At 40.2% G+C, this 21,583-nt stretch overlaps 2 protein-coding genes across 9 annotated transcripts in view; both read left to right on the top strand.

The window, feature by feature from the left end:
- LOC130886608 (protocadherin alpha-C2) overlaps positions 1-21,583 on the top strand; it is a 208,282-nt gene that overhangs the window by 62,522 nt on the left and 124,177 nt on the right. The window contains exon 1 of one of the 8 annotated variants that reach the window (XM_057788571.1): positions 12,450-14,978. The exons of the other annotated variants lie outside the window; for them this stretch is intronic. Coding sequence (XP_057644554.1) covers positions 12,585-14,978 — 2,394 coding nt within the window. The 5' untranslated portion in view covers positions 12,450-12,584. Of the gene's footprint in view, positions 1-12,449; positions 14,979-21,583 lie in introns of those variants that run through there. 8 annotated transcript variants of the gene reach the window in all.
- Positions 3,771-12,491, top strand: LOC130886967 (protocadherin alpha-10-like). Its single transcript, XM_057789243.1, has 3 exons — positions 3,771-6,094; positions 6,251-6,311; positions 12,312-12,491. The coding sequence occupies exons 1-3, from the start codon at positions 3,771-3,773 to the stop codon at positions 12,489-12,491; spliced, it is 2,565 nt and encodes an 854-aa protein (XP_057645226.1).

Below are 21,583 nucleotides of genomic sequence, written 5' to 3'. Positions count from 1 at the left end.
AAAAAGTGTAGCTTTAGTCTAAATTAGTATTAAAATAGGAAAAATTAAATTATACTCAAAGTATTTTCTTTTTTTTGTGGTGTATGATTTAGTTTAATAGCTTCTCTTGTTATCTTAAACAGAGTAGAGATGGGTTTTATATATAACAAGATATACAAGATAGTTAAGTTACATGGTGCGATGACTGTTCTTGGTTGTCAACTTGACTACATCTGGAATTACTTAAAATTTTCATCAATTGGTTACACCTGTAAGAGATTTTTTTTCTAAATTAAATTCTTTAAGGTAGGAAGACCCAATTTTAATCTGCATCTTTTGAGGTGGTGCTATATACCTTTACTCGAGATCTTCTAAGGTGGGAAGAGCAAACTTTAGTTTAGGACATACCTTCTGCTGGCAGCCTATATAAAGGATATGGAAGAAGGAAGCTTACTCTCTTTGCTTGCTTGCTCTTGCTCTCATTGCAAGTCCATTTCTTCCCTGGTGTTAGAATCTCCTTCTTTAGGATTCTAGTGTATACTAACGGCCAACTGAGATAGATTTAACAACTACTGGATTCTAGAACTCTTCTTTGGTAGACAATCATATTGGACTAGCTGGATCACAGTCTATAAGCCACTCTAATAAATGTTCTATAAGTTCTGCTCCTCCCAAGAACCCAACCATAGACATGGTGACAAAAACACCCAATCAATTGTTCTTTACTGAAACTAGTGGTTATCTGATAACCCATGGTTTCAGTTTTCAAAGTAATTCCAACATCACCAAAACAATCAGCGTTTATCATTTCAGTTCTGGTCCCTAGCAATTTCTTTTCCTTTCCCATTTACTGCAAATTTGTTATTCAGTCTGTGTTTCACACATAAATTCCAACAGAAGTTGACATCATTAAGCAAGTTTGACAACACAAAAATCAGAGCAAAAATGCAAACACAATATTGCCTTCAATTGCCAGCTTTTCATGGCTGGTCTCAATGCCAAATTTTAGAGATTATTGATAATAAATGCACGTTAAATTAAAAATTTATTAGCCACTATATCAAATATACTTATGAAATATATGCCTTGACTTGAAATCATATCAAAATTTTCTGTTTTCCCATAGTCAGAACTCATATTAATCAAATGTTTCAGCTATCCTGAGTTTGATCTCCAATTACTTATTTTATTTTATGTTTTTGAGGCAGAGTCTCACAATAGCCCAGGTTGGCCTATAATTACTATGTAGTTCAGGCTAGCCTCAAAGCCTTCTGCATCAGCCTCTCAGGTGCCAGGATTACAGGCATGACCTATTCATTACACCTGGCTTGGCTGCCAACTTTAAGAGGAGAACCTGTTTCTGGTTCTATCTCTCTTCTGTGTTTCTTATCTCTCTCTTCCTGATCATACATATATTTATATGTATAATATTTATAATAGTAGATATCTTTGCTTTTATATTTATTTGATATATCTAATAGATATAAACTTACTGAGTTATTGTGTATTTTTTAGGTTGATGACTTTGCTATTACTTTTCATTCACTTTTTCATGTTGTAATTTTTTTTACAAGATCATCTGTGAATAAACTCAGAACAATATCCAGAATACACAAACCAAAGAAATACAGCTAACAGTTTAGTTAAAACAAATGTATAGCTAAGTCTTCCCTTTTCTCTAAAGTACCTATTGGGAGTTCCCCCTATGAACCTCAAATAGTGTCTTCTGTTATTTCTCTCTTTTCTTTCCCCACCCTCCTCTCACATCATCTTGGTATAGTTCCTCAATTCTCAATCCCTCTTTTGCTTATTGAATGTAGGGATCAGGGACATACACCATCACACCTGGCTTAACAGTATTTGAGATGTGTTACTAGCAGATGGATTTACTGTTATAGTATAATTGTTAGATTCATGGAAACCTTGTAACATCAAGACATTGAAAATTGCATTTAAAAATTTTTAAAGTAAGGTTTTAGGTTAGCATTTAAAGTAAGGAGCTTTGTAATGACATCGTCACACATCTGTCATTATACTCCTGTCATTCATTCCTCTTCCTCTTACCTCTCTATCTGTCTGGTGCCCTTCTCTGTCCCTAGTTTGCCTGGTTTTCTGTTTTCTTGTTTCATGTTTTACAGTACCTGATCGATCTCTCACCTCTTGAGAATTTTCCTACTTCTCACATGATCCCTTAACTAGTTCTGCAAACCCCTATGCACACAAATCTAAAAATTACTCTTTATATGTATATTGGTAACATAATCCTCCAGTCTAAAATAGTAATGGACCTTTATTTAGTATGGAGTCTTTCCAAAAGACATTGCGTATTTTACTCAGAAAACTAGAGATTAAAACTTTTCATCATGATACTTTTTCTAACTTTAATCAGCTCAATGGGCTAATTTTTTCTTTCTCTTTTAAACAGCGCAATGTATTGGTTTAGGGTTTGTGTCTTCAATCACAAAAACAATTACAGACAATGAGAACTATCTTTCTTTGGTACAGATTCATAGTCATTAAGTCACTATTGGTGTGTTCAATTGAAAACTGAAGTTACATAAAGAAAATAAACTTTATTATTTTGGATATCCACTTACAATCACTTTTTAGTAGGGGAATATTTGAGTTTTTCAATGACTTAATATTACTGGCAAGATTCAGATGCTGATTAATTGGTTCCATATAGTCTTGAGATGATTAAAATATTTTCTTCTTTAACAAAATGCTGATGAACTTCATTGCCATTTATAAGTGTTCCATATAAATTCCAATATATTTTTGTATCTCAGATTAAATATGATAACAAAATTGAGTGAATGAGATTTAGAATAACTTTTATATTTTAGACTCTTCACATAGTTTTCTAAGAAAATACTATAAACAGATAAATATAACTAGAACTCCTGACATTATTTTTGGATGAAAATTAATTAATTTTTCCAAGTAAATAATAAGTATAATTGACATTGAAGTTTTCCAATATGACAGAAATAACCTTAATCCTGAACAGATATAATGACTGAACAAAAACTTTAAAATTAGATAGCCTTAAAAATATGCTCTAAATTTCCCACAATCTGTGCTGAGTAAATTTATTAATATCAAATAAAGAATTCTTTGGATAAAATAGTAAATAGCGTATTATTAATATTGAATTGAAATCCCATTATGTTGCAGTGGTAACAGAAAATCTGCATCTTCAATTATTCTCTATAGAGTTAAATCAAATGATCAGAATAATTTAGTATTTTAAAAGAGTCAGCAGAACACAACTACAAAGTTATAGGAAGAGGTTGGATACACGGCGTTCCAGTATGTTATATTTCTTACAAATCTTTTAAAAATCTGTATCGCCAATACAAATGTAATTTGTCCACATACTTTTACACGATAATACAGTTTGTGCAGTAGTATGTTCTTAGTGTCTATATAGAAGATGAAACTACTCTAGAAACCGTAAATCTAAGATAAAATAACCTTTAGTCAGCTACCGGCTGTTGAAATGGGAACTAACTAGAAACCTACAAAGAAAAGCATTCTGAAAACCTACAAATGGCATTCCGAAGTAAGCTTAAATCGCAGAGCGCAACTGCACTTACGCTTTGAGCCACAGGATGTCGTTGTTCTCCAACAAGAGCGCTAACGGAAGAAAATCAGACCATCTGCAGACCGGAAAGAAGCTGGCCCCGTGCTTTAAAGATTATAAACAGCACCTACATTGTTGCGATTACCCTGGAGCAAGAATACGACTACTACTGCGAATAATAATAAAATAAAATCTCAAAGAGATTATGTCTTTTGTCGCCATGACATACTGCCAGGGATCCTGGTGCCTGCTGCCCTCGCTTCTGTTGTTCACAATCTGGGAGGCAGGGAGCGGCCAGCTCCACTACTCCGTCCCCGAGGAAGCCAAACACGGAACCTTCGTGGGCCGCATCGCTCAGGACCTGGGACTGGAGCTGGCGGAGCTGGTGCCTCGCCTGTTCAGGGTGGAGTCCAAGGACCGCGGGGACCTTCTGGAGGTAAATCTGCAGAATGGCATTTTGTTTGTGAATTCTCGGATCGACCGGGAGGCGCTGTGCGGGAGAAGCGCGGAGTGTAGCATCCACCTGGAGGTGATCGTGGACCGGCCGCTGCAGGTTTTCCATGTGGAGGTGGAGGTGAGGGACATTAACGACAACCCGCCAGTGTTCCCAACAGCACAGAAGAGTCTTTTTGTTTCAGAAACAAGAGCTCTAGACTCTCGTTTTTCGCTAGAGGGCGCTTCAGATGCAGATATTGGAACCAATGCTCTGCTGACTTACAAACTGAGTTCCAATGAGTATTTCTCCCTGGAAGTACCAAGTACAGAGGAGCAGGTTAAACCATTGGAATTAGTGTTAAAGAAACCTTTAGACAGAGAACGAGCTTCTGAGCTTCACTTAGTGGTTAAAGCAACGGATGGGGGCAAACCCGAGCTCACAGGCACCTTGGAACTACATATCACAGTGCTCGATGTAAATGACAATGCGCCAGTGTTTGACAGAGCAGTCTATCGGGTGAAGCTGGTAGAAAATGCAAGAAATGGTACGCTGGTGGTTAAACTAAATGCCTCGGATTTGGACGAAGGTTCGAACAGTCATATTCTTTATTCCTTTGCAACGGGTGTTTCCCCTAAGACAGAAGCTACTTTTCATATTGACTCAGTCAGTGGAGAAATTAAAGTCAGTGGAAAAATAGATTTTGAAGAAGCTAGTTTATGGAAGATTCAAGCAGAAGCAGTGGACAAAGGCAGTCCTCCAATGTTCGGTCACTGCACAATCTTAATTGAAGTCCTGGACATCAATGACAATGCTCCCGAGTTAATAATAACATCATTATCACTCCCTGTACGAGAGGATGCTCCATTGGGGACAGTTATTGCCCTAATCAGTGTGACAGACCGTGATTCTACTGTCAACGGGCAGGTGACCTGTTCTCTGACTCCTCATGTCCCCTTCAAGTTGGTGTCCACCTTCAAGAATTACTATTCGCTCGTGCTGGACAGCGCCCTGGACAGAGAGACCACACCTGACTATAAGGTGGTGGTGACAGCCAGGGATGGGGGCTCGCCTTCACTGTGGGCCACAGCCAGCGTGTCCGTGGAGGTGGCTGATGTGAACGACAACGCACCTGCGTTCGCGCAGCCCGAATACACGGTGTTTGTGAAGGAGAACAACCCGCCTGGTGCGCACATCTTCACGGTGTCGGCCATGGACGCAGATGCGCAGGAGAATGCGCTGGTGTCCTACTCGCTGGTGGAGAGGCGGGTGGGCGAGCGCTCGCTGTCGAGCTTCGTGTCTGTTCACGCGGAGAGCGGCAAGGTGTTCGCGCTGCAGCCTCTGGACCATGAGGAGCTGGAGCTGCTGCAGTTCCAGGTGAGCGCGCGGGATGCTGGTGTGCCTTCCCTGGGCAGCAATGTGACTCTGCAGGTGTTTGTGCTGGACCAGAACGACAATGCTCCCACGCTGCTGCCCCATGGAGCCGTGGGAGCGGAAGGGGCAGTGAGTGAGTTTGTGCTTAGATCAGTTGGTTTAGGTCACGTGATCACCAAGGTGCGCGCAGTGGATGCGGACTCTGGTTACAATGCTTGGCTCTCTTATGAACTGCAGACGTCGGCAGGCAATTCCCGAAGCCTATTCCGCGTGGGCCTATATACCGGTGAGATCAGCACCACACGCGCCCTGGATGAAGCGGATGCGCTGCACCAGCACCTGCTGGTGCTGGTGAAGGATCATGGTGAACCTGCGCTGACTGCCACAGCCACAGTGCTAGTTTCTCTGCTTGAGAACAGCCAAGCTCCAAAAGCCTCATCCAAAACGTTGGTAGATGCCATTGGCCGAGAGGCATCGCTGGTGGATGTCAACGTGTACCTGATCATCGCCATCTGCGCTGTGTCCAGCCTGTTGGTGCTCACGCTGCTGCTGTACACCGCGCTCCGCTGCTCAGCGACGCCCACCAATGGAGCCTGTGCTCCGGGGAAGCCCGTGCTGGTGTGCTCCAGTGCAATAGGGACCTGGTCATACTCGCAGCAGAGGCGGCAGAGGGTGTACTCTGGTGAGGGTCCGCCCAAGACCGACCTCATGGCCTTCAGCCCCAGCCTATCCCAAGGTCCGGAATCAGCAGAGGAGAGACAGCTTCCCTTAGAGTCAGAATACTTAGCAAAGGTAAGATGGTCTTACTCTCAGCAAAGGAGGCAGAGGGTATGTTTTGGAGAAGGCCTACCAAAGACAGACCTCATGACCTTCAGTCTCAGTATTCCCCCTGGTTTGGGTTCTGGAGATAGTGGAGTCCGACAAGAGATCTTTGAGAATGTAAGTACCAAAATCCAGGAATACATTCCATGCCTGGTGATGTCATGGATATTAATCAGTTTATGATTCTATCTTCAGCATTAAATTTATGTGTTTAATCTCTCATGACAACTCATTTAAAGAATACTGGAAAACTAGCCACTTCATTGCCTTTCACTCTTGTCAGCATGGATATGATTTAGTGATTCTTTCTTTGTGCTATGTATAACAGTCATAGTGGTAGTAGCAATACTAGTAAAAATGAAACAGAATGAGCCAATGTTGTCTTTAATGAAGCACGTGTGCCAGTAGGAAGTCAAGGACCATAATGGGAAATACAGGGCATAGGCAGGGCTCAAATCTAACTTTCAAATCTGCAGCCATTTATTGTTCTTATTCTAACAGGTGCCCTTTCCCTTTATTATGTTTGTGTATTATTTAATTTTTGAATTTGATTTGAGTTCTAACTTATTATAAACTATGAAATTGCCTGTTACTGATGGAGATGGGAATGCTTGAAGCACCATATTTTTATGTGATTTTTATATTCAGTAGCATGTTTTGTGAGCTGACAGTTGAAGTGGGTAGAGTTTTAATGTTGCCTTTCAAGGGGGTCTTACTTACTACTCTCTTACTAGTCTTGCTGTATTTTCAAGGACAGTTTCTTCAAAGCCCTCAACTGCTTTGGATAGACAGCATTTTAGATACTTCCTAACGTGATGTTAATTCTCTTTAACCACCTGCCAAACTTACTGCTGTTTTCTCAAAGTTTTTAACTTATCGAGTCTTCTACTTACTTGATAAATTTCTTCCACTATGAATTAGCATTATTTTTCTTCAATTCTTGGTCCTTGTCAAGAAGCTATGTGGAAGTATTTTAAGGTAAGGGAATCCTCACTTCTTTGTGCTTTGAGTTTGAGAGTCTTGTAATTTGTGGTGAAGTCCAGCACCATGCCCTGTGCTGGTCAAATGGCAAAAAAAATACCCTTTAATTCTACTGAAGAAATAAATCATATATATTTACACAGAAAGTAAACCATGCTATAGATAGGGTAGAGGTAATAGAAATCCATGAAGGTGTTAGCAGGCACATCTACCTTAAATAATGAATTGTGGAAAAATGATTTTCATGAAAATAAATATTAGAAAAATCATACAAAAGGTAACCATGAGGTGTACCCTATTTCATGTTGCCCAATGCCTATTTTCTTTGAGAAAGATGCTGTGTAGCCCTGGCTGGCCTGGAACTCACAGTGTAGAGCAGGTTGGTCTGGAAATCACAGAGATCTTCCAACACGAATTCTAATTGATCTTAATAATAAAAACTCAGAGTGAAATATTAGGGGGTGAAAACGGAGAGATCAGAAAAGTAGTTCAGCCAGCCACGAGAGGAACCTTTTGTCTCTACCGAATCCTCAGACCGAAGGGATGATCCTGTTTCTGTGAAGACTCAGACTGAATCTTTTCTCTTCGAACCTCAGACTGATTGTCTCTATGAATACTCAGACTGCACTTCTGCTTCTGTCTCCTCCAATCTTATATTTCTCTCTCACCCAGCCATATTCCTCCTGTCTCGACTTCCCTAGTGCTGGGATTAAAGGTGCAGGATCACAAGTGCTGGGATCACCTTTGTGTGAGCTCTGATTCTCTTTTAGACAGATTCAACCTGGTGTAGTTCACGGTGGCCTTGAAGTCACAGAGATCCGTCTCCCTCTGTCTCTTTGGGGTTAAAGGTGTGGCCCCCACTGCCTGGTCTCTATGACTAACTAGTGGTTTAGCTCTGCACTCTGATCTTTAGGCAGGATCTTTTTTGTTAGATTACAAACAAAATAACTTTACAGATCTGCCTCTATCTGCACCCTGAGTGAGATTAAAGGTGTTCACCACCATGCCCTGCCACACTGCCTACTTGTATAGACTATAGAGTGTGAGAAAATACTGTTTGGTGTATGTTCAACCACACTGTGTGAATTATCTCAATTTGTTACGCTTGCTGTGAGGACCTACGTACATTATTTCATTTAATCCCTACAGTAATTTATGAAGTTATTAAATTTATTTGTCTTGTCCCTCTTGAGATAGCTCATTTAAAACATTCTGGAAATCTAGCATTCTTCATTGTCTTTATTTTTGTCATCATGAATATTATTTAGTAATTCTTTCTTCATACTATGTATAATAATAGTAGAATTACTATGACTATCTGGATTATAAAGATGGGACATGAGAATCAGAGGTATTTGTCTTGTCTAGTGGTGACATCTAAGTACAAATTTTCAGAATCCAGAGACACTTTTGTCATAACAATGCCGACCCTTCTTCAGTAAACCTCTTTTCTGTTCAATGAAAGTAGAATATGAGGTGTGTGCACACGAGTCTTTTTTGCCTTGGTTATAAAAATTCTCCATGATTATATTAATCATGAGTTTTGCATAAATGCTGTATTGAGATAGAGTTACGCTTTTCTATATTGAGTGATATTTTTAGTTGTGTTCATGAGTTAAATTAACTTGTTTTAATCAATACCACATTGAGAGAGACATTTATTCAGTGTAATAATCAAGAACTCCTATATAAGAACTATGGGTCAGTCATTCAGGAATGATGTACATAGGAATCATTTAAAACATGAGAAAAAATCTGGACTTTGGCTCACAATATTCCTGCAGAAGAGCAGAATACCATAAATAACCCAGTCTAATATCATATATAAAATGACCTCCTTTTTGTATGTGAATAATAATAGTGTTTTAGGCAAATGTAAGTGGTGATGATGATAATTTGAGGATTCTAAATATGGCCAAAAGATTTGAGAACATTGAACAGCATTATATGCTTCATTAACATCTTCAAAGGAGTTGGTTTCCTATGAAAATCTTTAGATGTGTGTAGGTCTTTATGGATGCAGTCTTTTTTATTGTTATTACTATCATTTTGGTTTTTCATAACAGGCTTTCTCGGCATAACCCTAGCTGTCCTGAAACTCACTCTGTAGATCAGACTTGCCTCGAACTAAGAGATCAGCTTGTTTGACAGTTTTCCCCTGAAGCAGGATCATTGTTATTTTTTATTGAAAAGCTTCTGCAAACTGAACAAATGATTGAGAGAAAATTGCTCTGTTTCCTTTAATAAACCACAATAGGGCAGAGTTAGCATTATTTGGTAAATCCTATAATTTTGTTAGCATAGTGTTTGGAAAGCAAATTTATAATCTGAGTTTGAAATTTTTCCCAGGGTTCAGAGAATGGTTTTGAAATTCATTTCTGTGGCTTACATTTGCAAGAAAGAATAACATCAGATATACAAAATAACACAGGTTAAGAGGACACAAAACTTTGCATTTTAATATACAATTCGTGAGGTGTGGAGGTAGAATTTACATCTAATAAAACTAAGTTGCAAGAGTAAAGCACACAGTTCATGAAATCTTCAATTGATTTTCACAAATTCAATGTTAACAATGATCTTGATGTGATTTCTCGAGATTAATCTGCAGCTAGATGTTGAGCCCCTTCCAGGTAAGTTTAGAGTGAGTACAATATGTTCTCTATCAACGATTGAGATGTTTATACCTCAAAAATTTTAGCCAAAATACAAAAGATGTGACATTGGTTTACACACACTATCAAACTTTTTTGAATTGGAGTTTACTCAGGACAATTTTATACACCCCAAACTATGCATTATTGGAAATAAACACCGCAGTTAGAATATAGATATGTGATATCATCATCTGTTCTGGGTAGAATTTTTATATTTCGTTATCTTGGAAAAGTTCACATTGTATCTCAAACCCCATTTCCTATAACAGTGTGTGTAAGGAGACCTATTGCTTTCCTTTTGTTCAATATAAATCTGACACACCTTGCATATTGTGTTCAATTTATTGCTATTTTATATAATGTTGTATTGTATTGATTGCACATGATTATATTATTTTACAGGTGTATAATGGAATTCACTGTTCTTGCCAGGCAGTAGTAATTCATGCCTTTTATCCCATCTTTTGGGAGGCAGGGGCAGGCAGATCTCTGTGAGTTCCAGGACAGACTGATCAACACAGCAGGTTCCAGGACATCCAGGAATACACAGAGAAAGTCTGGCTCAAACTCCTGCCCCCTGAAAGAAGAAAAATAATTCACTGTTCTTAGAGTTGGTGGATATTTTTCTTGACTTTTTAAACATAGAAGCCTACTTACAGTTACTTTTGAGAGTCCCAGTGCTGTGACGCCGCTGGGAGAAGGGTAAGCAGAACAGCAGCAGAGTGGTATTAATGGCGTCTCTGTGTTAATAATGTGTGTATGTTTGTTGTTTCATGATTCAGAAAAAAATGACAGATAGTTTATGGCATTTTCATATGTTGTTGCAATGGTTGTAAGCTGCATAAGAACCCTAAAAACCCTTTCATAGTAAAGTAGGAGAACTACTTGATCCTGGTAGCTCGAAGTCAACTTGGGCCTTTGTTTCTCAAAGAATTCCTTTATAACAAAATACTGTTTCTTTTCTGGATGATTTTCTGCTTCAAACTTGTGTTGTCTCATCCTATTTGCCTTCAAATCGCCAGTATGTATAAAAAGACAGAGAAAACATAACTACATCATCAAGAAAGGAAAATTAAAGCCTGAAGTGTTGGCGTAAAGCCTTCAATGGCAGCGCTTCAGAGGCAGAGGCAGGAGGATCTCTGAATTCAACTCCAGTCTAGTCTACAAACTGACTTCTAGGACAGCCAGCCCTACCCAGAGAAATATTGCCTTGAAAGAAAAGGGAAAATTATCCTCAATAATTACCATCTTGCACTAAGTATTGTAGGAAATTAAATCTTCAAACTCTAAAGTAATTTGTCACTTAGTTCAACTCTTTGAGTATCTTCTGTGTTTCAAACACAATCTCATGTACTTAGAGGAGAGATCATAAAATTATTTTACCTTTTTGATGACTTATAATCAAAAACCCCAAATTCTGCACTGCAGTTATTTTCCATAAATGTATTTTATTGTGTTTTTATTTATAGAAAACTAATATTGGTTACATGGAAATACTAAACTGGTGTAGAGATTTTCCTGGTAATTTTATTTATTTCAATGACTAACAATTCATCCTGTGATTTAAAAGGCTGCCTTTGTCATATTATTGATGATTACATGAGTAAATTATTGCTATCCCATTACTGACAATATGATTTGTGTGGGAAATCATATATGTCAAATGCAAAATTCATCTACCTCAACAGACTTTTCTTTTGTGAATTCTGTTCCAATTACAAAACTTGAAAATATTTGTTTTCTCACTCTGCAATGAACATAAAGTCAGTAATTTATTACAAGAAAACAATGAAATGTAGAAAGATAAAAGATCAGAGTTGAAGAAATTGGAATGATATTGTTGATAAAGGGATTTTGTTGATATGAACTTTGATAGTTTCACCAAAAAGAAATGCTGAATGTTTGAGGTATTGGATGGATTAAGTCTATTTGATCATTACACAGAAGAAGCATGCATCCAAACTTTATAAATCTGCTCAGGAAGATTTGATTTTTTTTAAAAAATAAGAGAATGGAAATCTACATAGCTAAGGGTGCAGTGTTCAGAACATTGTTCTTATGGAATTTCAGAGGCTGAGACTTGCCTAGCACTAACAGACCTTGGGTTCTGCAGACTCAAACAAAACTCCAAACCACAAATAGCAACAACAAACTAGACCCAACCATTGGAAAAGCTATGTCTTTTCCATTGAATTTCCTGGCAGCCTAAGTAGGAATAGAGGCTGTGACTAGAACAGTTCAAATCTTATAATATTTTTAAATGATAGACAAGATGTTAAGAAAATGTTTAACTCTAGGTTTTCAAGTTTACGTAAAGAAGTGAGCCCTCCTTTTCTTCAAGTGTTTAGATAAGATTACAATTTTGTATTTAATCTGATGTTATTCAATAAAAGTACCGCTTTCACATATACTCCACTTCAATGTGACTTAAAATCAGAATGTTCAATAAATGTGCATTTTGGAATTGTTTTGGGCAAAGTATACAAAACGTGAAGTTCTCCAGTGGTGGATGTGCACAAGTACTCACGTTTTCAGGCACAAGGTGTCGCTCTTTACTCAGTGGAAAGAGTTCATTCATAAATTGGTCCGAAGAGTCCCGCACTCCATGTACAAAACCGACTCCATCACGCTGAGTGCTGCTGTCAAAAGGAGCCTTTAAAATTCCTCGAGAATTCAGGGACATTTGGATCTGAAGACAAGTATCCGATACAGTCAGCGAAAGGAGACATTTTGGAGGCCGATTTTATATGCAATGTTAGGTTTTCAGAGAAGTGAATCCTGCACTCTGCAACCTCTGCTCTGGCTTCTGCTCCTTGCAGTCTGGGAGGCAGGGAGCGGCCAGCTCCACTACTCCGTCCCCGAGGAGGCCAAACACGGAACCTTCGTGGGCCGCATCGCTCAGGACCTGGGGCTGGAGCTGGCGGAGCTGGTGCCCCGCCTGTTCAGGGTGGCGTCCAAGGACCGCGGGGACCTTCTGGAGGTAAATCTGCAGAATGGCATTTTGTTTGTGAATTCTCGGATAGACCGAGAGGCGCTGTGCGGGCGGAACGCGGAGTGTAGCATCCACCTGGAGGTGATCGTGGACCGGCCGCTGCAGGTTTTCCATGTGGAGGTGGAGGTGAGGGACATTAACGACAACCCGCCAGTGTTTCCTCTTAAAGAACAAAAGCTGCTGATTTATGAATCCAAGCAACCAGACTCGCGTTTTCCGCTAGAGGGAGCATCTGATGCCGACATAGGGGAGAATGCTCTATTGGTCTATAGATTAAGTCAAAACGAGTATTTTTCTTTAGAATCACCTACAAATAGCAAGCAGACTAAAAGACCGTCACTTATATTAAAGAAGACGCTGGATCGGGAGAAAACCCCGGAACTTAATTTGCTACTGACAGCCTCAGATGGGGGAAAGCCGGAACTCACTGGTACAGTTCAGCTTTGGGTTCGTGTTTTAGATGTTAACGACAATGACCCGGAGTTCGATCATTTAGAATACAAGGTAAGAATAATGGAAAATGCTGCTAATGAAACTCTTGTCATAAAGTTAAACGCCACAGATCAAGACGAAGGTGTGAATGGGCAACTGGAGTACTCTTTGATGTCAATCAAGCCCAGTGGAAGGTCTTTATTTACACTAGATGAAAACAGCGGAGATTTAAGGGTCAACGGAACTTTAGATTATGAAGCAAACAAGTTTTATGAAATTGAAGTGTTGGCTACGGATAAGGGAAACCCCCCAATGGTAGGTCACTGTACAGTCTCGGTAGAAATCTTAGACATCAATGACAATGCCCCTGAAGTGACACTGACTTCCCTGTCCCTCCCAATAAGAGAGGATGCTCAGCCAAACACAGTCATTGCTTTGATTAGCGTATCCGACCTTGACTCTGGAGTCAACGGCCAAGTGACCTGCTCTCTCACACCCAGTGTCCCCTTCAAGATCGTATCCACCTTTAAGAATTATTATTCCCTGGTATTGGATAGCAGCCTGGACCGCGAGAAGGTGCCAGCCTATGATTTGCTTGTGACAGCCCGGGATGGGGGCTCTCCCTCACTGTGGACCACCGTCAGCTTGTCGGTAGAGGTGGCTGATGTGAACGACAACGCGCCCGCGTTCGCGCAGCCCGAATACACGGTGTTCGTGAAGGAGAACAACCCGCCTGGTGCGCACATCTTCACGGTGTCAGCCATGGACGCAGATGCTCAGGAGAATGCGCTGGTGTCCTACTCGCTGGTGGAGAGGCGGGTGGGCGAGCGCTCGCTGTCGAGCTTCGTGTCTGTGCACGCGGAGAGCGGCAAGGTGTTCGCCCTGCAGCCTCTGGACCATGAGGAGCTGGAGCTGCTGCAGTTCCAGGTGAGCGCGCGGGATGCTGGTGTGCCTTCCCTGGGCAGCAATGTGACTCTGCAGGTGTTTGTGCTGGACGAAAACGACAATGCTCCCACGCTGCTGCCTCACGGAGCTGTGAGAGCCGGCGGGTCAGTGAGCGAGCTTGTGCCTAGATCAGTGGGTTCAGGGCACGTAGTGGCGAAGGTGCGAGCAGTGGATGCTGACTCTGGTTACAATGCATGGCTCTCTTATGAGCTGCAGTCGGCGTCAGGGAGCATGCGCAGTCCCTTCCGCGTGGGTCTGTACACGGGAGAGATCAGCACAACGCGTGCTTTGGATGAGGCGGATGCCGCTCGACAGACTCTGTTGGTGCTGGTGAAGGACCATGGAGAGCCTGCAATGACAGCCACTGCAACTGTGTTAGTGTCTCTAGTGGAAAGCGGCCAGGCGCCAAAGTCCTTTTCACAGACATCCGGGCATGCTTCAGTCTCAGAGACGTCACTGGTGGATGTCAACGTGTACCTGATCATCGCCATCTGCGCGGTGTCGAGCCTGCTGGTGCTCACGCTGCTGCTGTACACCGCGCTGCGCTGCTCGGCTTTGCCTGCGGATAGCGAGGGCGCCAGTGGACCTGGGAAACCGGTGCTGGTGTGCTCCAGCGCGGTGGGGACCTGGTCATACTCACAGCAGAGGCGGCAGAGAGTGTGCTCTGGTGAGGGTCCGCCCAAGACCGACCTTATGGCCTTCAGTCCCTGCCTACCCCCCCACCTGGATAGAGATGAAAGGGAAAGACAGGAATCAGAATCAAATCAACCTGGACAGGTGAGTTTTTGGCAAATCCCACCTTTCGGGTAAATGCATATGAAATGCAGAATTCAGTTTTAATGGAAAAACTTGAGACAAATATTTCACATTTTGAGTGCTGTTTCAAAGAACAACCTCTGTTAGTAAAACGCCAGATATTTATATATTCAGCTTTTAAATCGTATAATCAGGATTCTTCGGGTAAGAAGTGCCTCATTTGTTTCAATATTTGGTTATAAAACATTAGAAGGTCCCAGGATGACTTCACCTGAAACAATCATTGTTTTACCTAAGCTAAGTGATATCAGTTCATTTCTGATTCTCAGTGAAGTGGATCATCAGAGCAGGTTACTTAGATTTGCTTGTGTTTGTCTATTAGTAGTACTTAGCTTTGATATTCTTGCTTTCTCCGAGTAGTTGCTTTAAACATGTTTCTGTCAACAATGGATCCCTTGTCTCTAGCTCTGAATTGATTTACTGCCCCCAGCTATTGTTAAATATCACCTAGCATGCATGGTAAAACTCATCTTCAAATTACTTGGAGAAAAAAAGTCCAGTCTTGTATTCTAACATGGTGCTGTTATTAAACAAATCCTCCATTTCTGATTTTTTCCATGAAAGCACAAGAGATTTATTAAGTGCTGTATATTTAAAGAAGGCTGACTTGTGCTTCCAAAGTAAACTAGGCAAATAAAATTGTTCCATCAAATTATGCGCCCTTGTTAGTCGCCATCTCATATGCGTATGAGCTGCTCATTGACATCCTTTTCTGAACTTTATTTTTTTTCCAGAAAGGAAAAGTTAAGTCTATTGATGTGCAAGCATACTAATAATTATCATTTCATTATTTTCACCCTTTAAATCCATTGTAAACACCTTATCACTAATATCTTAATTTTTCATTTCTCTAACCACATCTAAAGAGTCTAGTAAAGACCATCTATATCCCTGTGAATCTTCTAGCTCTGTGCTTCTTAAATAAGTGTGGAAGAGGGGAATTAGTCATGCAGTTGGGGTCATTCAGGGCACTCTCTCCTAAACTGTACAATATATCATTCGGCACAATATTCTGGAGGAATTCATATTGGAGATCATTTTTAAAACTTGGATTAAGAGCTTTTATTTTATTTTAAAGGTATTACATTTGTTTATTTACTTGTGTGTGCACATGCCAAAACATGTGGAGGGCATTTGCAGGAATCCATTCTCCCCTTCCACTGTGTGAGCTCAGGAGATTTACCACTATGTAAAAGGACCAGCAGTAAATTACTGGATTAAAGATTTTAATGTGGAGGTTGATAAAATTATAAAGTCCATGCTTACTATATTATTATATTGATATGCTCTTAACTGCTTATATATAAAGCAATCTTTAATTACTGAATATAATTATGAAAGGTCTTTAATCCCTCCTTTCATCACTATCACCATTATGACTTTCTGAGAACTATAAACTAAGTAACTACTAACAGGAAAAGATTTAGAAGTAAAAATGTCAGTATCAAATTTACACTTTTCCTTTAGTCAATAAGATTAGGACCCAGCAAAACAATCCCTAACAGTCTTTTGAATATTAGCATTCTATTGTCATTTCAAAATATTGTGGAATTTAGAGACTTTGATTCAGCATTTTAGTTTTTTGAGACAGGGTTTCTCCATGTATCAGAGACCTAGCTGTCCTGAAACTTGTTTTGTAGACCAGGCTGGCCTCAAGCTCACAGAGATCTGCCTGCCTCTGCCTCCTGAGAGCTGGGATTGAATCATACACCACATGCCCAGCTTGATTCAATATTTTAAATGAAACTGCTTTAATCTTGCCATTAGCTGTTCATGTGCTTTGCTTTGAAGTGTGGGAGTCATAGCAGCTGCATGAAACGCCACTACATTTAAGCGACAAACAGCAAGAAGCGATGCCTCTCACATACAAGATGAATTCTAATGTTCTCTAGGTTCATGAATAGAAGAATTTTTATACAGAGTATTGTTTAGTTTCTAAACATTACTAATTTCTATTTATGGAATGATGGAATTCACTTTCTACAGAAGTTCCCAAGAAGTACTATGAAGAAAAATCACATTGTCAGTTGTAAGCCATGAAAGGTCAGGGGTGGGCATACTACCTATCCTTCTCCATGGAAAAGACACATTAGTTTGTCACACCTTATCTCAAAGAGAATTTTCTGATAAACTTTGAAAAAGAAAATTTTTTAAAAACACAAAAGAACTACAACACACCAATTAAACAACATTCACAAATCATCTATGGGACTATTTAAAAGTTGAACTAGAGTGGACCAGGAAACGGTGATCCAAACGAAGAACCCAAGGATCTTTCTTGTATTTGCATAACCAGTCACGTGATGTTGGTATACAGTCAGAGGAAGAAAAATGTTTTGGTTCGGGATCCCAGAGTCCATCCATTCACAGAACAGACCCAACTACACAGAAACCAGAATAACCCATGAAGCTTATTAAATAAATACAGAAAAGACAGACTGCTTATAAAATATCTCATGAATGCTACCTTAAAGCCGACAGTTCCAACCAAGAGGCCCCCAGTATCTAAGATGCTGTTTTCTTGGTGAAGAGGCTTGAAATTGTCTGCAGCGCTCCTGCTCCTCACAGCCTGGGAGGCAGGGAGCGGCCAGCTCTAGCTACTCCATCTTCTTGGAGGACAAATGGCACCTCTGTGGGTCGCATCGCTCAGGACCTGGGACTGGAGCTGCCAGAGCTGGTGACCCTGTTCAGGATGGCGTCCAAGGACCGCGGGGAACTTCTGGAGGATGATTTTTTTTTGTTTGTTTGTTTTTTTCAGGGCTAGAGTAGTCTACAGATTGAGTTTCAGGGCAGCCAGGGCTACACATAGGAACCCTGTCTTGGAAAATCAAACCAAAACCAAACAAACCAAAAATGAAAAACAACAATGAACCAATGAATGACCCTGCACCAGAGTTTGATAAACCCACTTGAAACGGCAAAACAACACCTGAGTAATTCAACTAACCAGTTTCTGATCTAGATGAAGGCCAGAATGGAGAAATTTACTCTATTCTAGCCCCATCTGCTAGCATCTTTAGTTGAATTATCTTAGTTATCAGATAAAGCCTATGATACAGATACATCAACCATCACTTACATCATACAGATGAGAAACCTGAAATTGAAGTCACAGAGGTTGTGTGACCTGCTTAAATCTGTTTTTGGAGGATTCCAAACTCATTGTTGTGTATTGATCATGAGTCCATTATTTGCTGAATTTTCTGAACTTAAACTTATATTTTGTAATTTCCTTCCACAAAAATACATGGAACTTGTCTTTGATCAGAAAGCAAAACTTACCATCCTTCAATCTGATAATAAAGGCATTAAAATTTCCAAGCTTTTCCCTACTCCTTCAGATACTTTATTTTAGGACCAGGAAGATAGTTACATGTTCAATCACTAATATTTGATTATTGTATACTGAAATTATTGTCTGGACAGTCTCTTCCATTTAGAACAGTGACTGAGTACTAGAGTCTAGGCAACATTTTCTTCAGGAATAGATAACATTTCAACAGTAAGGTTTCACAGATGGAATATAAGTATGAACAAAGGAGTGTTCTCTTGAGAATGTGAACTTGAAAGATCAGTGGTTGGAAGATTACAAGATGGGAAAACTTGTAGAGGATCTTCCACAAACAATCCCCCAAGACAGGGTTTCTCTGTAGCTCTGGCTGTTCTGGAACTTGCTCTGTAGCCCAGGCTGGCCTTGAACTCAGAAATCCGCCTGTCTCTGCCTCCATCTAAAAGCTGGTTTTAAAGTCAGGAACAGTCAAAACTTGCTGAGCAATGGAGATTTAAATAATTGTGGTAGACACGGACAGAGGGAACTATATGCTAATCCAGGCTAGTGAAGAGAAGCACCATTAGTCAATGGTGATTGCCTCAATATAAATCCAGTCGTGGTGGAGCACACTTTTACCTCCTGGAACTCCCCAGGCAGAGACGGGAGGAACTCTGTGAGTTCAAGGTCAGGCTGGCCTACTTAATGAGTTCCTGGACGATCAAAGCTACCTGTATAGAGAGACCTTGTCTCAAGAAAAAAAATGAATATAAATGATAAGAGAAAGAAAAATGAAGTAGAATAAGGCCGGAAAGCCCAATACTGATTTATTGATTTATTTAGTGCTTTACTTAAAGCACTGCTTACTGCTTGTTTGCCAAGCCTTTGCTACCGGAACAGAAAGGCCCGAAGAAATGGCTGAAACAATGGGTGTTTCCGTTAACAATCTGCTGGCTGCCACGTGTGCTTCTGTGAAGTCTCACTTGCTTGTTTGCCCTACTTTGTAGGTTTGGAGTATAAAATAAGAATGCAAACTGGACCCGTGACCAAAGCATTTTGGGAACTATCCTGGCTTTTGCCACTATTGATATCTCTCATTGGTGTGGAAATGCTTATGCTAGGAAGACCCTCACAACAAAAGTTCAGTGACATCTATATATTTGGGTTGGTGTACTGGGAAAGTGGCTTGTATGTGTTTGAGCAAGTAGGAATTGAGAGGGATACTTAAGAACCTGTTCCTAACCAAAGAACCTTTGTACTGGAATAGTATTGTGATTCAAAAGATGATTCTAGAACTCATAGTGGGTGGTTATACACACACACACACTGAGGACTAATTCCTTCCGAAAAAACATACATTCATGAAAGGACAGAAATCACCGGGACAGATGGAAAAAGGAAATATTGAAGAAATTGAAGAATTGGATTTAATATTGAAGAAAAGGATTTTGGTAGGCACACATGCTAATTTCTAACAGTGCTGTAACAAATAATCACAGATTGGGATGAGACATTTGTTTGTCTCACAAGTTGTGAGGCCAGAAGTCCACAGTGAAGACATAAAGCGTTTTTAAGAATCGAGGGACTGTTTCCATTTCAAGAGTAAAGCATATTAGAGATAATGGAGCAGGAGAGAAAAAAAATCTATTCTTTGATTCTATCGGTTTCTGGTGACTGTTGACATTCCTTGGATCTGACTATCTCACTTTCAATTTCTGTCCTTATAGTCACATTGCTTTCTCTTCTTCATGTTTTATTACCCATGTTTTTGTTTAATAAGGGCACATGTAATAATAACACTTATGACTGACCTGGAGTCTCAGGATAAATTATTCTTAATTTAATTACATTAGTTATTATGTAGAGTTATTTCCATGAGTCTTAAGATATGGGTGTATCTTTTGAGGTACCATGATTCAATGGTAGTCTTAGAAAGATGAAAAGTAGGTAATACCTCTGCCATCAAGGCTGGGTCCTGGAAATCTCACTGGGGGCAATGTGAGATTAAGAAAAACAGACACAAAGTAGAAGCCAAAATGGGGTGAGGTGGGCTGTATGTTTGGATGGAGACATGGCAGCCCCCTCACCAATACTCAGACTTTTATTTTATCCTGGGAAAAGAAAGGAGTGATCAGGTAATCTTATTGGGGAATCTCATGTTGGGTGATGAACATGTAGTCTTCTGGAGCAAGGAAATTGTGGGTGGAGCCTTCTTCATGGCTGCCTGCTTAGTACAAAGGGCAACTCTTACACAAGCATCCTGCATCAGCAAACACCCTAGTCTCAGGCATGGAGGAGGCATGCCACTGCCTTAGCTGCGAGACCTGTAGACATGGCTGTGCTCTTGTCTAGAATGCACACCCAGGACTTCAGCTGATCTTTGCAAGGTAAACAAGATTGGAATTCAGAGTGTGATATATCAAGTAAAAGTTAGGAGTTAGAAGTGAAGAAAAGAAGAGGGATAGAATATTTTTTCTACAAGTTAGAGGTGATTGAGCATGTAGCTGGGTGAAGAAGGAACAATGGAAGGAGACATTAGAGATAAGGGAAGCAGCACGGAAAAGAAGATGTTGATAATAAGACTAAGAGAGGAAAATAAAAAATGTTGTCAGAGCAGAGGTTTAGCCTACATTTGAGGGGAGATGGCAGAGTGGTGAAGAGGACTCACTACTCTCATAGAGGATTCATAGTGGCTGCCAGTCACCTAGGGAACTTAGCACCCTCTTCTGGCCTTCATGGACACCAGGCACACTCATGTACACACACCTACATGAAGACAAAATGCACACATTAAATAAAATAAATAAATTGATAAATGAATAGATATTGTAAATAAGTGATGCTGTAGGAAGAAAGTCCTTAATGTCATGCTTGATGATTTATCTTAATGGAAAAAAATCAAGTCACATGGTAGGAATGAAGTTGAGAAGTTGAGAAGCAAAAGAAAACATGAAAAAGATATCTGTAGGTAAGAGGAGTGCATTTGAGTGTCCAGTTAGGTAAAGGGGAATGCCAATGTCTAGAGTCACCATAGATAATAAACAGCTTTATACTGAAGATCAATAGGAAGAATAAGTAGCTAACTGTGCTGGAAACTGAAGAGAATGTTTGAGACGTGAGATAAACGGAATGTTGATTCTAGGGTGTCTAAAGGGCATACTGCGAATGGCTGACCTATGTGAAGAGGTAGGTGATGTGTTATGTGTACAATTTAGACATGAATCAGGAGGCGCATGTAGTAGAAATGATGGAACACAAGAGGGTTGTGTGGGCAAGAGAATACAATTCTCCACATGGA

Source organism: Chionomys nivalis, chromosome 14, assembly GCF_950005125.1.
Source record: "Chionomys nivalis chromosome 14, mChiNiv1.1, whole genome shotgun sequence".
Classification (NCBI taxonomy): domain Eukaryota; kingdom Metazoa; phylum Chordata; class Mammalia; order Rodentia; family Cricetidae; genus Chionomys; species Chionomys nivalis.
The sequence above is the reverse complement of the archived record's forward strand: the minus strand, read 5'-3'. Positions and strand labels throughout refer to the sequence as shown.

What these genes read in the sequence shown, in the direction of transcription:
- LOC130886967 (XM_057789243.1), top strand. Translation starts at nt 3,771, where the DNA reads ATGTCTTTTGTCGCCATGACATACTGCCAGGGATCCTGGTGCCTGCTG. An exon ending in GACCTCATGGCCTTCAGCCC is followed by an intron (nt 6,095 to 6,250) that starts CAGCCTATCCCA and finishes GACCTTCAGTCT; the next exon opens with CAGTATTCCCCCTGGTTTGG. An exon ending in GACAAGAGATCTTTGAGAAT is followed by an intron (nt 6,312 to 12,311) that starts GTAAGTACCAAA and finishes TTTTGGGCAAAG; the next exon opens with TATACAAAACGTGAAGTTCT.